Genomic DNA, 16,419 nt, shown 5'->3' with positions numbered 1-16,419 from the left:
ATTCTCAAATTCATAAATAAAATTTAATTTCACTTTAAATAATTTGTCACAATTTTGCTAATCCTATTTCACGCGCTACCGATTTTATTGTAGCCGCGAAATTCAAATGTATTGAGCAGGTCAAGGCAATTCAACAGCTGCTTTTTTGTGTTTCTCCTTTGGATAAACAATCGCTTGTAGTGTTTAATGTCGTTGTAGAGATTATAAACAACACCAATAGAAGTTCAATTCATTTACTTACCATTTGTTCAAGATGATATTTATTTTCCATTGATAGAATTTACTACGTTAGAGGCATTAATACATTGTTTATTATATAATGATTAGCTATGTTGTGACGGACAGAAGAGAAGTACCGTAGGTATCCTAATCCTACCTGATCTATGTAGCAGGTTTTTATAAAAATCGACTATATGGAAGATATCAGTCCCATATTGTGAACTGTCACGGATTCTAGTTGTTATATTAGATGTGATCTATATTATAGATACATATCCATTGACCTACAAATAGTGGTTATTTATGAATACGAGATATCACGAGGAAGTCGTTTGCAAGGAAATCCGTTCAACGTCATTCGCATAACTACATAATTTCCATTGATCTGTTTTTATGTTGGAGTAATTTTTACTTTCCACTATATACTTACGAACGATGATGATGGTTGTAAACTTTTAGTATATGGAGTTAGACAATAGCCTGAAGGCCTGTATCTAGATAATCCTGAATCATTGAACATCGTAATCGTAACATGTCTTCTTAATAAACTTTATAAGAGTTATTTTAACAGTAATCTAAGTTGAATTCGATTTAAAATTACTTTACCTTTCAATTTTAAACAGACATTTTAATTTAATTCGCTAAATTAATTCATTACTTAAAATCATTACATAAACAAATCACCTACTTGCAGGAGTTCGGAATGAAACAATAAATGAGTTGTGTTTTATATTTACAATTTTTTACATACATTTCAACATTTTACAGACTACAGGGAGCTCTTTTTAATTCGAGCAACGAACATTACATAAACTAACACGTAAATCTAAATCGTAATAAAAACGACTTATGCGTAATCAATCTACTGGGCCCGCGTGTGGCTGTGGCGGGATCGAAACACCCAGAATCAATAAAACCCCGGTGTCCGCGTAACATCGTTACTAACAAGAGCTTACAGTGGCAGTTTACTTGGAAAATGACATTGGTACGAGCAACATCTTAGGCCGCTTCCAACTTCATATTTATTGTTCAAAGGACGTATTGATGTTCTATGCCCTTGTTTTCTAAGTAAAACTGTAGTTTACAAAACTAATAAGTATTATACAAATACACATCCGCAATTGACTTGACTGACGACTATCTACCCTAATAAGTTAATATCTACATTGTACAAACACCATGTGAGTCGGCAATGCTTTGGTTAGATCATCAACCGCACTTTCAGTGGGGTTGGCAGTTAGCCCGGTAGACTTGAAAACTTTGTAAATAGAGTGGCAATTTACAGAAGTTAAAAATTCGTCGAAAACTATTATATTAAATAATTACATTAATTTAATGTAACTACAAATGACTAATTCGGCAAATCTTTACATATTACTTTTACATCGAATCGAACACTATGGTGAATGAACCAGATCTGATGAGTATGCGTGGATAATGTTCGTTATTGTATTGATCAGCCGTTAGCAAAATAAATACACATGAGCAAAACTTTAACTAATTTGCCACCTATGTGTCCCTACACATACGCAACATATACAAGTAATTAGTACATTGTTTACAATTTCTCCATGGGCTGGGAACATCAACATTATGAAACATCAATATATCAACAAAAACAATCTATTTACAATAATTTCCACATATTAAAACATCGACACATTTTCTACTTCTCGTTAGACAAATTAAAGCATAAATGCAAGCTAAAAACAATATGAAACCTTGCCTTCAAGAAGCTGTTAGCAGTTTTATATTAGGTAATGTATAAAGTGCGTTAGCTTAGTAGAATTTGAAGAAAATTTAGATTTGGTAATAAAAACCAAATGATATGTCAAATTTTATGATATGTTAAAATACAAATAAATAGTTATTTAGAAATGGAAAATGTCGATATTTTAATATGTTTAACTAACATTAAATTTGCCAACAGTTACATCACCATTTGGCATAGACTAGAACAACGTTTCTCTTGAATGTGAAGCACGATCTAACCGCAGCGGCAGTGGTGTGGGACGACTTGAAAGCTCCGTACACTCGCCTACTAATGTCGCTTCACCACCTCCACTATCTGTCGAAAACTGCTCCACCTCATCGTCAGTGGAGTCCGCTTCGTCCTCTGCAAAAACTGAATCCGCACCCACGGACGCTAGTTCACACTCTACCGCATAGGACGGGCCTACGCTACCCACTGACGCGAGAGGGGCAAGTCTCTCACTAGGACAAGGCGATAATCGGCGTTCTGGCAAAGCACACACTACTGACGACCCACGTCTTTCCAAGTAAGAGCTCCCGGAACTAGAACAGGTCGCTGAGCTCAGCCGCCGGTCGCGGGGACCAGCTGACGACCGACGCTCTGCAAAACGTAAGGCTGAACCAGGAAGAGAGTCACCGCGAGCGGTCGATAACCGGCGGGGCGGTGTTAGCAAGCTTCCATAGCCACCTCCATATGACGCAAAACGTGCTGTTCGCGGCCAAGGTGGCTCCTCGCTTATTGACGGTCGAGAGCGCGCGCGCTCTGACAGCGCTTCCTCAAGCGCTGCAGTCAATTGCCTCTCCTCCTCGACTGCCTGTTCTTCGGCGACAACAGCTTCAGCCATTTCTACTATTTTTGGATCGTTTAAAGCCTTCACAGATTTACTACGGCTTTTATAAACGATCAAAAATACCATTAATGCAAAGAAGCCGCCCAGGGTGGCGGCTATTCGTACGCCCGTCATGACGTCATAAGTAGCATAGAACTCGATGCGGACCCGGTCGCGTTCCGCGGCCCGGGAATTTTCAGTAGAGTTTTCGGCCGCAACCGACTCTCCGCCACTCCATCCATCTTGGTGATCCATCGCGCGGTCAAACGTTCATCGCCTGCAGACAAAAGAAAATAACTGTTAATTATACTACATAATTATTATATTGCTACAATTTGTATTTAATTTTCTACACAAAAATCGTAAGGTTTTAACATTACTTTATACGGATTAACTAACTAAATTAACTGTTTCGATGGTTCGGTAACGGGATTATTTGAGCTTTTTTTCAGGTAAGAGGATTAATGCTTATCAGATAAAGCCTATCTATGGGAGTGACTAACATTTTACCTGAAACGAATTACCTATATCAATATATTTAGTTAGAGATAAACCCACTGGTTCTCTAAATTGTATTTGTTAAAATCAAACACCGTTATGAAAGTAAATTCTGCGCTAGTAGAATCCAACGTATCGATCATGTGGATTTGATTTATGTTAGCAGCTACTGCGTACCTACTTCATGAGTCGAACAAGAGAGACCGCACAACAATGTTGTCGCTAGGCGATTTCCGTTCGCCAGTTGCATCGGACTACACTCCCGACATATCTGGGACACGGCGTGCATATTGTGAAATGGTTACATTTCAAATTTTCATTTTAATATTAAGTTTTAACACATTTTCAGGGTTGTGGTGTTTACAGGGTTAAAAGCTACAATAGTAGCTACGGTTACAAATATTAATTTGTAATCTACGGTACCAAGAGACTTTTTACGCAGAACATTATTATTTTTGATGAGACATTTAAGCAGCTTATCCCTTCAGAAAACAAGGAATATAAGAATTAAAAATAAGTTTATTATTATTATAATACAAAAATAAATTAACAGAATCATGCGGATAAGGAAATCATAAAAGAAATGCAAGTTTTAACAAAACACCAACACCGAGAAAAGTGCAAGAAAAAAGAGTTGTCTTGTTTGTAGAAAATTGTGGGTACAAAAACCAACAGCGGAAATGTTACAAATATCTGGTTGGACAAATAAAATATACTACGAATATTCTAACAAAGTTTCTAAGTTAGACGTTGTAAAAACAAATATGATATACGCAGCGTGGAATGTATATGAGGGCATAATATCGGTCGGTTTAGGTGTTGTTCACGTTTCTAGACACAGCCAACCCAAATTTAATATCGAATTCCATTTGATCCTTCAATCAAGATAATATTCGGAAAGCACTCAGCCCACAGGTGCGATAGGTAGATCTATCCAATAATTGAATTTTCTTCTTGTTCAATCTTTTATATTCTATTCTATTTTCTATTGACTTTATAAATAGAAACGTCTCAAACTAAAAGCCACTGTCTGACAAGTTTATGAGTAACAGAATAACACAATAGTTCGACAACATTAATTTTGATTTCGAGGATTCTCAAACTGAAGAAAAAACTACCTGTCTTTATGTAGGACAAGTATTTAGCTCTCATAACAACGGCTGAATAAAACAATGAACGGTTATTCACGAAAGAGGCTAAAACCGACGAGGGTGCCTGTCCCAATTATGTACACGTACTTAATCCAGATAGCCATGAGAAACGAAACGTTATCAAAGCTTATGAAAATAGACACAAGGACCTTTATTTTGTGGACTTATTGTGTTGTCTACCAAGTTCAGTGCAATGCAATATTGACCTTTAGATTTATTTTACTACGTTAGAAAATGGGTGTATGTTCCTGAAACATTCAAACACTAGTAGTTTTATATATTAACTATTATAAAAGGCATTTAAAAAGTAAAACGTCGTATTTTAGTTCATATGCATCATCCTCTGAATGTTGACACAGTGGAAAAGTGTTCCCATTTTTCACTGACTAAAACAGATAAATTAAAATGTAATAGAATCATCAAGAGTATCTGACAATAGTCTACTAAAATGTCCTCCTTCTTACAGTAGTGTACTAAAAGGTTCTCGCACTGCCATATGAATTTTTTTTAGTTAATCAATCTTTTTGGAATTAAAAATTGGGCTCGAGTCTCACACTTGTTTACTTTTTGCTTTTATAATTATACAACCGTTGAATATGTTTCTTAATAGCGTAAACCTAATATAATATTTCCGCAGTTACCGTTAGTTCTCATACAATATTAGAACCATATCGTGTACATACACAATAACTTTATTAACGTACACATAGGTACACAACGCAGTTCTAAATTGCACGGCAGATCGATGTATTACACCCAACACACAATGAAACTAAATATAGCGACGCAGGTGGAGCACTCGGTCACTCATGAAGAAGTAACAGCTCAAATCATTACCCACAATATGGGCGATGTTTGCTTCGTTAACAACTAACCGTATGCACCAATATAACAAAGGAAATTCGCAATTTTATTAAACTTTATGACGCAAAAATTCTGGACCTAAATATACATTTTACGAACGAAAGAAGCAGAGGATAGGAACAGGAACGTGAATTATGTTCCACGGAATATTGAGTTTTATAATGGCGAGCACGGCTATGCTTTTGTAATAAGACTATAAGTACAATTCAATAAGAAACGTAAAAGAAATTTTGTTTGTTAGAACACAAAGAACGATAATGTCGATTAACTTGAAGATTACATTTATAAAAGGAACCCATAACAATAAGCAAGGGTTGCCTTTAACCAACACCTTCGACTCGATTTGAACCATTCAAGCAAGGAAATGCTCATCGTGTTGTTTTATTATAAACGTTTATGGTAACTTGGTGCAAAAATCTAATTGAACCCTTTTATGAGACTATTAGGACAAATAAATTAGATGGAAATGACAATTTTCAAAACTATATTCATAAGCAAATTCATGGTAGGAAATTATGAAACACACAGTGGATAACATCACAAGTTGAGTAGTATTTAACTTACAATTTGATGAATTAAAAAACTTATTAGAAGGGATTTGCAGGGAGGTATAACAGGTACCTGTAAATTGAAGTATGTTAGTGGCCGTACAATAACTAGTAAAATTCAGTGAAACTTGGCAAGCGTACAAGAAAATATTAACACAGTGCATACCATGCGTATGGTGAAGGAATTACAAACGTGATTCATAAGGTCCCTTGGCTTTATTAAAAGGACCTTAGATACCAGATTTGTCTTTTTACTATCAGACGGATATGCAGATTTCAGGATGTTGGAAAGCCTTTTTTACATGGTTAAGAGTAGTATTAATTACAAAGGCCCTATGGGTTCACAATAACTCCCATCTCATCAGACGAATTCTAACCGAGACCTAACATTGGCTGTGAATACCTGTAAAGTTGGCAATGTAGCAATAGTTAATCGCATGTTCCTGTAGAGTAGAACCCATTTCGTTTACCTTTGAGACTACACGGTAAATGGCTTACTTTAATTGAACGAGTTACCCAATCATGTAACTATCGGGCTCCAGTTCACTATGAAAATCGATCGCTTTTCCCTAAACCGTCGTGTTTATTAACGAAATTGCGGTTTGCGTTTATCTTGGCACGGCAGTAATGGTCATGTCGTTTTCGTGCTACGGCTGCTAGTAAAATGCTATGATATGAGTAGATTTCAACCTCTGGAGATTTAAACATGTGTATTATTATTTTTTATTAGTTCTCTACTCCGTTTTAATACATTATCACGATAACGCTTTTATAAATATTATACCGATACATCGTTGCTAACGTTACTGTTCCGAGAAATCTACAAAGTTCCTACGATACATTATCTGAATGGATTTCTACCGATCGACGTAATTCCCAAGGCATTGGCTCATGTTGGTCGGTCCGCGTGTCAAACGGTGGGCAATTAGGAACTCAAGATTTATTGCTTGCGGAATCCCTGCGAGACACACTTTAATACGATTTTGCGGCTAATTTTGTGCCCTATATATTACAGTCGTTTGTCTAGTTATTGAAAAAATAAATTTTATCGTGTCTAGTTATTGGTGAAAAGGGCAGCTGATAGATGTTTCATTTACGTACCTATGTACCTATAAACTGTCGTCTGTTTATTTTTTAAGTTCAAGTACTTGTACCAGACGAACGCTGACTGTTGACATTACGGAATTGCAGGTCTGGTCTATGTTCAGTAAATATTCAGTTTCAACAGTTCAATTTTTAATGGAATAGTAATCACTTGATGACTAGCAATCAGCGCCACTCATTGACACCCACAACACCAAAGGATTAAATAATTAGAACGCATTATTCGACTTTTGGTGGCCAGGATTGGAACTTCAATAACCTCACTTACACGGCGAAATTCAACGTTAACGTTGTTTCACACCGCTTTTCTGTGAGGGCGTGGTACTCCAGTCGTATTGAAGTACGGCTCACCCACGTGACTAGGTACTGGAGCCCAAATTGCACCTGATCCCCAATCCGGCAAAACATTTGTGAGACTCCTTTAATGTGTCTATGAGCGGCGCCGAATGCCTAGCACCAGGTGACCTGGATGCTTGTATGTCACCTCTATCCCACTGGCCTTTTTTATTATTTTAAAAGATTAATATTCAATAAAAAGGCTGTACAAAATTGATATTAACTACAAAGTTAGAAGTTTAAATGGTATTTGCATGTAGCCTTGAGTACCTACAAGTGTTAAGTGTGTTGATCCAGGCTGATAGTAGCTACAGCCATGTGCGCTGCTAATGTATTCATACTTTAGATAGCCTGCGCCGATTGTAGTGTTCAAGTGGCTATGTAGCCCTGAGTGCCATGACTTAATTACATTACCTTATAGGCTGCTGCCCACATTGTAGATATTGAAAATTATGAACCATATCAAATATCTATAGGCTCAATGCACAGCAATATAACTTATGGTCAACTAGTGGTACTAAATTTGATTTAAAAACTTTATTTTTTCTGTCACTTGTTGTCAGACTATGTCCCACACACAGGGTGAAACTGTAATGATAAAAATACTGAAGTTGCCAAGTCATACCATTACTCATTAGGTCTGGAATAACTATCTTTGTCTCATAGACAAAGGAAGTTGTTGATTAATCTGAGTTCTTTGCTCACAAATATTTTTTAGATTGCATTTGTAAATGGGACCTTTGGTCTCATTCATTTTAAGAATCCTATTGTAGAATAAAAATATTCTTTTTTCCCTTCTCTGTACCAGAAGAAAGTGGCAGTGACAGTTCAAATTCTCATTACACATGCATTAACTAAAAGATTAGATTTAACCCGTTGTACGCCGGGAACGCAGATCTCTGCGAGACACAATGCATTTTCTATTTTGTCTTATATACCTGCAGTCAAGTGGTTAAAGATTCTTTTAATTTGCATGTTGTTTATTTATAAACAGTTCACACATTCTTACTAAAATCAGCATAGAAATATTGTAAGCACAATGTGTCACTTTTCAACATTTTAAATCTAAAATTATCATCTCCTTTTAACCTCTTGTCTGTCGATATATGAGACACAATAGAAAACACATTGTGTCTCACATAGATCTGCATTCCGACCCACCATGGGTTAAAGGAACCAGTGACATTTAACAAGATTATTATAGTACATAATAACTCCTAATAATAGTTCTACCTTTAACAGGAACAATGTTGGAGACATGTTGATATTTATAGCACTAATGTAAAGCTTAATATATTGATTAGGTTATTGAGCCTCATCTTTAGACAAATAGTGAGTAACTGTGAGTTACCACAAGAGTTCTAATACAAATGAGTCAGTATAATTTTTATATATACCTTTTTAAAAAACAAACAATAAATCTGTAGGATATTTAAAATAAAGCATTTCTCTATTTAAAATATCCTACAGATTTACTGTGAATGCAAATCAAAATATGATAAAGGTATGTTAACAACAAAGTGCTAATCTGAAATAGACAGGTTGGGCTGAACTAGGATGAATGAAAAACTGACCATTAGGTTCTGATCTAAAAACATACAATGACAAAATTAAAAAAACATTGTCTCAGTATCAATGAAATTATTATAGAGACAGCCAAGCTGATGTTTCAATTATTAATATTACTGAATGATGATTATAATATTGATGTATATCATAGTAATAAGACGGATTTAATGTTAAATGATGAATGAAATTGGTTCTGATAAATGTGGCAATGCAAGGTAAGACATCACATATTTATCGAGAATTATAATCAAACATATGAGAGATCATGGAGAAAATATAGGCTTAAAAATAATATTTTATTTACCAGCTGAATAGCATGATTCGTCGCCCGCAGGAATTGAAGAACTTCGTGAGTAACGATGATTTATTATGTACATGTCCTTGGCAAATTATTGAAAAATTCTATACACCCATTCATTGAAAACACTTAAAATAAGAAGAACTACATTGTGTATGATTTATAAACGTTAACATTTAGAAAATTTATCGCACCAATGAATTTGAAAATTAGTACTACACTTCACGTTACTGACATTATTTCAATTAAAGTAAATAAAACACCAATTGTCAGTCATTTTCTGCATGATATTTTAACGAACAGTAGTGTATCTTATAAATTATTTAGCAATTTTATAAAAAATGATATTTCACTAAAACTCCTCCTCCAATCATTTACAAATGACACAAAAAATTAAAGAAAAAATGTAAAAAAATTATGACTTTTTCAGGGCTGTTCATTTTACCGTCACCAATGTTAACTGTCGGCAGTATATTATAAGACTGGCAACACCATCCCTTCAGCCACACCTACACACATAATGTTCCTTTTTTAAATTATTTTATTTATTCTACTTTGGAATAAATTAAATTAAAGTACGTAAACCAAATCATTTAATTTTATGCATTTAAACAGTAAGAAAGACCAACTTATCAATGATAGTTCCTTAATTTTTATACAGCTGTAGCGGAATGATACCGAACTTTGACATTGACATTTGACGTTACAATAATCGTCGAACAGACCGCCAAAAATACTTCAGTTCAACCAAAACATTGATTGCAATTATTTGCAAAATATTTTCCCGTGCGTACAAATTCGTGACTATCACCACTTTATATCATTTAAAATAAACTGTACCACAAATTAAAGTTTTCTAGCATTTTACATTTGATTTAATAGCTCCAATTGTTTAGAAAATGGGAGATTCCGATGAATGGATGAAGTATGTTAACGACCCAAGAACGGTCTGTAAATATACAAGTAAATGCTATCAGAAGAATCCGGAACACCATAAACGGTTTAAGCATCCACCACAAAAGATTGGCAAAGCAATAAACCGGACTAGAGGCCGTTTATCGCCATACGCAAGGCCTTCTCCTGGTCGATCACCTGCACGGCAAGAGAAGCATGAGCCACCGAGCAGTAGCAGTGAGGAGGCAGCGGCGAAGACTGATGATGTCGCCAGTGATAACAAACCTGAACAATCAGATGAACAAGAAACTGAAGATCAAGCAGTCATAGATCTTCCTGAAAAAATAACCTTTTATGACAAAAGTACTGATAATAATCTTCTAAAAGAATTGTTCCTAGTAGAAATGCCTGATGACTTCTTTAAATTTTTTGAGTGTATTAGTGAGTGTGGTAAATCATTTGAAGACACATTGTCGAGTGTGAACCTGATGGCTATTGGTCCATTTGAACTGTTGATGGGGAAGTTACCTAAGTTAGATAATAAAGAGCTGTATTTAGTTCATTGGCGATTCTTCTATGACCCTCCAGAATTCCAGGTAACAAAATATTCAATTTAAAATTAGTTATACACATTTATAATTAATATATAAATTAACAGCAACAAATAATACAATCTGTTTCTTTACTCTTTTTTATTTTTTATTCATAACTTCTTTACATGACAAATTTTCAGGCAATCCTGAAGAACAAGAAGAAAGATAGCCAGTATCACATTGGATATTTTCGTGATGACCCCAAGGAGCCACCAGTATTTGTTGCAAGTAATGATAGCGAGAAAGACTATCACATCACTCCTATGGCCTACAATTTATTTGGAGCTGTTTAGTAAGTATAAAATATAAAATCTATTCAAACCAACTAGTGTGTGAATATTAATAACTCTGAATCATCTATGCTAATACTGCCAACCTTTTCCTCCTTGTAGTCTAGTAATTGTATTTGCTGATTTTACATATTTTTTATTATACCCTATGCGCCGTAACAAGGTGCGGCTGACAGATTCAGTAACGTTTCGTATCACTCTTGAAAGTTGCTGCGATTTAAAAATTATGCCTTAGTATTTTTAACTGTATCACATTCGTATTATGTTAAATCAATCGGAAGTGTAAGTTAATTAAATTAAATCCAACTGGAATGTTATAGTCTTTAAATAAAATCTAATGAAATGAAAAATAAAGTAAAGTGTTATGCGTATAACGTAAAGCCATAGTCGTGTTTAGTGATGGGATGTACTACTACGAAGGACAGGCAGTCGATGATTTTTTAGAATAAAAAACGAAAATCGTGCGTCGTTCAATTATCACTCTTAAAAAACCTTTAATTATGTGGGTAAATCTACTGTAGACGCGGCTCTCTCGGCACGAACCACAGTGACTTTATCTGAGCACAAATATGTAGTAGACATTTTCCGGCGCCTTTGATAATGCGTGGTGGTACTTAACCGATTCCGTGCGGAAGTCTTTTTAGCAATCTTTAGTGCCTGGCGTCAAACAAAAATTCTGTGATGCCTCTGAGGCACCAAGCGCCAGAAAGTTTGATGATTCCCCTGGGGAATCATCCGCCATGAATTGTCACTTTTAGCTTGTTTTCGTGTTTCTACTTGCTAAAATAATCATTTGACATTGTGTATCTAACGTAGGCAGTCAGTAAATTCGTTCAGTGCGTTTAAAAGTGACGATCTGTGTGTTTTTATGGAAATGGAAGGTAAGTGACTAATTTATATTAGGGGTTGTAAACCTTTTTGCATTATTTCATGGATTTATTTATTCAAGTGTTGTAAAGAATTTATACACGTACCACTTGAGTTTGTCGCGAGGTGATATTTATTTATTATTATTTATAATACAGTGTTTTGTAGGGAAACAATTTTAACTTCACTATTTTGATGATAAAATTGTTTCTCTACAAAATACTGGATTACTGTAGAACATTTAACTGAATGGGAAGTCCGATTCTAATGAATCAAAAATATTGTACTCGTAGGTACCTATAAACATTTACATGATTTTTAAAATGATGAAATTTAAAATCACGGAGTCCAAGTGCACAAGCGAATGTCGTCGAAAATATAAGCAGTAAGATCACGTCACGTCTGTTTACTAAGGGCAGCAAGACAGAAGTGCGGGGCCCCGCCGCCCCGGCCGGGGTGAAATAGTTATGCACAGTTAGTATGAAAAACTAGCGGGACAAAATTATTTTGTACCAATACCAGAGCAAAGCAGCTTGTCTTGATTCTTTGGCGTTAGAAGGATCATTTAAGACATGTCCTAAATTGACTTTTGTCCGTCTAGTTTATCAAAATATTATACTGTGCGCCGGCGCAAACAATTATGAACGGCGTAGTTTTAAACAATAATCAACCATATACGCAAGGAAATACGGTACTTTGTAGGCGAAGGGCCGGCGAACAGCGCACTCTTTGTACGTTTTTAGGCAACAATGAACCTTATGACAAAAGCATTTGATTTTTGAGAAACATTCCAGAAAGTGGGCTGTTAGAATTATAATCAATAATAAAATGTGTCGGCAACTTGGTTTACAACCCCTGATGTCAGCTAATTTGCGAAATTACTTAAAACGAACACTGTGGGCATGATAAGGGTGACAAATAAAGACACTTTTATTTAGGGGCTCTTTTGACGAATGTCGTTTAAGCCGAGTTTTGTATGATTTAGTTTTGTATCCTCTCGGGCACCATACGCCATACGCAATAGATTTACATGGTGCCTGTGCGGCATCATCCGCACGGAAACGGTTAATCTGAAAGATCGTGGTTGCTTTAGTAACATATACAAACTAATATACACTTATATTCTTCACGGTTCTGTATAACTGAAACTCTGAAACACCTCAGGGCTCGGTCATAAAATATTTATTTTGACAAGTATATACACGTAGTTACGCTGCACAACTAAATAACACACACATTTAATAAAAAAATTAAAGAAAATTAAATGTATGCTGCGAGTATCGATAGCGATAAAAAAAGATTTTTCTAATGTCCATCCCTAAAGAGAGACGTCAACGTCATACTGGCATCTGTCAGCCGCACCTTGTTACAGCGCATAGGGTATAATAAACTTACCATTTGAGCACACTCAGAATTTGACTAGTGAATGAACAAGGGGCATTTTGTGTAATTTATTTATTCGTTTATTTCAGGCTTCATAGGCCCATATAAAATACTATAAACTAATACATTAAAATTTATAAATACTATACATACATTACAAACAATATTACACATAGTTGTGCTTAATAATTATTATTAATAATTAGGTCACACGAAGAGACGGCGTCGTGTGTCGCGCAGTGTCCGGTAGCCGACCTCGGAACCGTCGGTAGACTACCCCTCGCGGCCAAAACTCCTCCTTCATTAAGGTCGACAGATGTTCAGTCGGCACCCTGACCACATAGGACTTGAAGTCCACTCTGTGTTGAGAGTGCAGCTGCTCGACCTTTAGATGAAGTTTTGCCTTGATCTTGATGAACTCCACAATCTCCTCCGCCTTTGTGGAGTCATGCAGACGGGACACGTAGAGCAGCGTCGCTGGTACAGCAGGACGCAGCAGATGGTTATGTCCTGTCAATGCGGTACCGCACTGATTGCGGCAAGTAGGCTTCCTCTTCTTCTTTCTTTCGACAAGGGTAAAGCCTTCCTTGTCATTCTGGTTCTTTTTAGGAACCTCCTGATGCAGATCCACGCGAGGCTTTTCGCCCTGTTGAACCTGCTTACCCCCCTTTGCAGCGATGTCAGCGTAAGCACGTTTGGGGGTCGACGTACTCACACGTGTCGTAGCCTGCGCCGGAGACGCTAGCCGTTCGGCGGAGTGACTCACTGCAGCGCCCGCACGTGGCGATGCCTGCGCCTTCGCCGACTCAAAACTGCTGACCGATGCATTGGCTGCACCGCGGCATGTGTTTGCGTCGGTGCACAGTTTCGGTGACCCACTTACAGCAACTGTGTTGCGTAACGCCATCAATTCCGCACGGAGTTCTCCAATTGTATTCTCTGAAGACATCAGCTTGGATTGTACCTCAGCCAGGCTTGTCTTCAAGGATATGATGTCCTTGAGCAACCTGGTAACGTCGACGTGATCAAAGGTGACAGGGGGCAGCTTGTGCAGGTCCTTTGCCACGAATGCAGGCACGTCGTCGGGATCTGTCACCTTCAGCAAGGTGATTATATCCTGCACACTTTTCTCCGTTCCGTCTCTTCGGCGAGCTGGCATCTCGTCCAGCTTTCCAAGACATTGGAATAGCAACCTTTTGCCGCTACTTATGTCTTCTTCCTTGAAGTTAGATTTGCAGATTTGCAAGATGCTAACCTCATCCATCGTGTCGATAGCATGTTGAATGAATGCCAGCAACTCATTGGCTATGAGTGGTTGGGTACTCATAGTAAGGCAGGCAGCGGCTAGTGCCGCGCGATTCGCGAGTTTTGTAAACACGACCGTATACGAGCGCGCTTCGCACTGCACTGCACTCTGTAATATGTTTACCTCTGCCAACCCATTTGGGGCTTAAATAGTGTAATATTGTGATGCCTGTAGTTCATACACTACTGAATTAACTAAATTATTTCCTAACATTTTTTCAGTAAATACTTGCAAAATGAGAAGAAACATTCCCCATTTACTTCAATGGCATGCCAAAAAGTAATGGATAAAATTAAAGCTTATGCTGAAAAGAACAATATTTCTTTAGAGGAATTTAATATGAAAAAAAGATCAGCTAGTGTGGTGACTAAATCGTTCCATGGTGCAGGCATTGTGGTACCTTATGATAAGAAAACTCAACTAGGGTACAGACGATTGGCGGAAACTGATGGTAAGATGTTTTTTTTTTGACAATACATAAGCTGTAGTCTTGTAGTTGTACATGGAGGACTAAGGGGGCGGCCTTTGTTCAATAGTGGACAACTTCCAGCTAATGTTGATGATGATGAAGCTGTACTCTGTATAATTTGGATATTAGACAAACTCATCAATTTGATGAGATTAATTGCACTACATTATCTCATCAGTCTTTCTTTTTTCGTAAAATGTATTCATGAACCATCAGCATAACTTTGCCTAATAACAAAATATTATTTTATTTCCAACAGCTACCCTGAAAAAAATGTTTACAAAACTAGAAAATGCTGTAAGTAAAACAGAGAAAATAGAAGTACTCTCAGAATTACAGCCTGTAATAACCAATATTAATATTGCCCTGGATGAATCAGACTTTGGAACTGGTATTGAGGGTGGCATAGCCCTGTTTTGCTCAGGTTTACAAGAATTGGCACAACCTGCCATGAGTAGCTTGGTGTCTGCATACTCTGTGCTAAATAGGAATCCATTTGGAGACATAATAAAGGTAATATATTTAAACTCTTCTACTGTCAAATTTTGTTATTAATTTTTCAACTTTATTGTTTCTAAATAAATTCGAAATTCCAATGAAAAAAAATTGTGCATTACACCTTAATATATTTTTTTCTTACATGTTCAAACTTATTTTTTCAGGCGCATATTAAGTATCGGCGTAAAGGACCTAACGTTTCGCTGTTGCACATGTCTGCTCCAAAATAACAATTTGAACAAGTAACTGAAGATCAAACTGTCACATATTTAGGAACTAAAAATTTTGAAGCTGACTTTATTTGAAGCCAAAGCTGACTCTCATTTGATGTATTAGGTTAATAATGTCTCAAGTAATATTTGTGACTAATATAATGTGTATTGACTACAGTTTGCATGATATTGCTTTCAAAATGTAATTTTGTAGCTTGATAAATATGAAAACACCCAAACAGTGCCTTTTTCAATTATGTGTAAGTATTTATTATATAGTTTATGGACAGTTAAATAAATTGAAGGATATAATATTTAAAGGGAAAAAATATATTTTCCATTTGATACATTTATAATAACAGTTCAAAACTATAGTGTAAGTAGGTAGGTAATATTTTTGTATTGTTTTTTATTTAATTTAATTATTTAATACTGTAATAAATCATTTGATGCTTTTTAAATAAACAGATTGTTTTTATTGTTAGTAACTAGTAATTGAAATGCTTAATAAAATATGTAACTAATATATTAAGTTGCCAAGCTCTGAAATTGAACACATGACCTCAACCCACAAGCAATGAATTCTGTAGGTACTGTATATTGCTATAACAATGGGTAGTATAAATTTTAGATTTATCATTTGGAAAAAATGGAATTAAATTAGTTTTTTTTACAGTACAAGTAAATACTCTATTCATTAATAAATAAACGAGTACATACATGTTCAAACAAGACGTA

General features: G+C 36.0%; 3 protein-coding genes across 3 annotated transcripts; 1 reads left to right on the top strand and 2 right to left on the bottom strand.

Moving 5' to 3' along the window:
• Positions 1-935: 935 nt before the first annotated feature.
• On the bottom strand, positions 936-9,643 carry LOC118263446 (uncharacterized). The gene is made up of 2 exons (XM_035575450.2): positions 9,176-9,643; positions 936-3,078 (listed from the first exon to the last, which is right to left on the bottom strand). The coding sequence occupies exon 2, from the start codon at positions 3,054-3,056 to the stop codon at positions 2,172-2,174; it is 885 nt and encodes a 294-aa protein (XP_035431343.1). The 5' UTR covers positions 3,057-3,078; positions 9,176-9,643; the 3' UTR covers positions 936-2,171.
• A 220-nt stretch (positions 9,644-9,863) lies between these two features.
• On the top strand, positions 9,864-16,146 carry LOC118263445 (histone PARylation factor 1). Its single transcript, XM_035575449.2, has 5 exons — positions 9,864-10,659; positions 10,797-10,948; positions 14,724-14,953; positions 15,231-15,484; positions 15,634-16,146. The coding sequence occupies exons 1-5, from the start codon at positions 10,069-10,071 to the stop codon at positions 15,697-15,699; spliced, it is 1,293 nt and encodes a 430-aa protein (XP_035431342.2). The 5' UTR covers positions 9,864-10,068; the 3' UTR covers positions 15,700-16,146.
• On the bottom strand, positions 13,263-14,622 carry LOC126912587 (uncharacterized). Its single transcript, XM_050705281.1, has one exon. It carries the CDS (start codon positions 14,521-14,523, stop codon positions 13,399-13,401), a length of 1,125 nt encoding a protein of 374 aa, XP_050561238.1. The 5' UTR covers positions 14,524-14,622; the 3' UTR covers positions 13,263-13,398.
• Positions 16,147-16,419: the final 273 nt, after the last annotated feature.

This window comes from Spodoptera frugiperda, chromosome 27 (genome assembly GCF_023101765.2).
Source record: "Spodoptera frugiperda isolate SF20-4 chromosome 27, AGI-APGP_CSIRO_Sfru_2.0, whole genome shotgun sequence".
NCBI classification, from domain to species: Eukaryota; Metazoa; Arthropoda; class Insecta; order Lepidoptera; family Noctuidae; genus Spodoptera; species Spodoptera frugiperda.
Note: the sequence above shows the minus strand (reverse complement) of the source record. Positions and strands in the feature narration are given on the sequence as shown.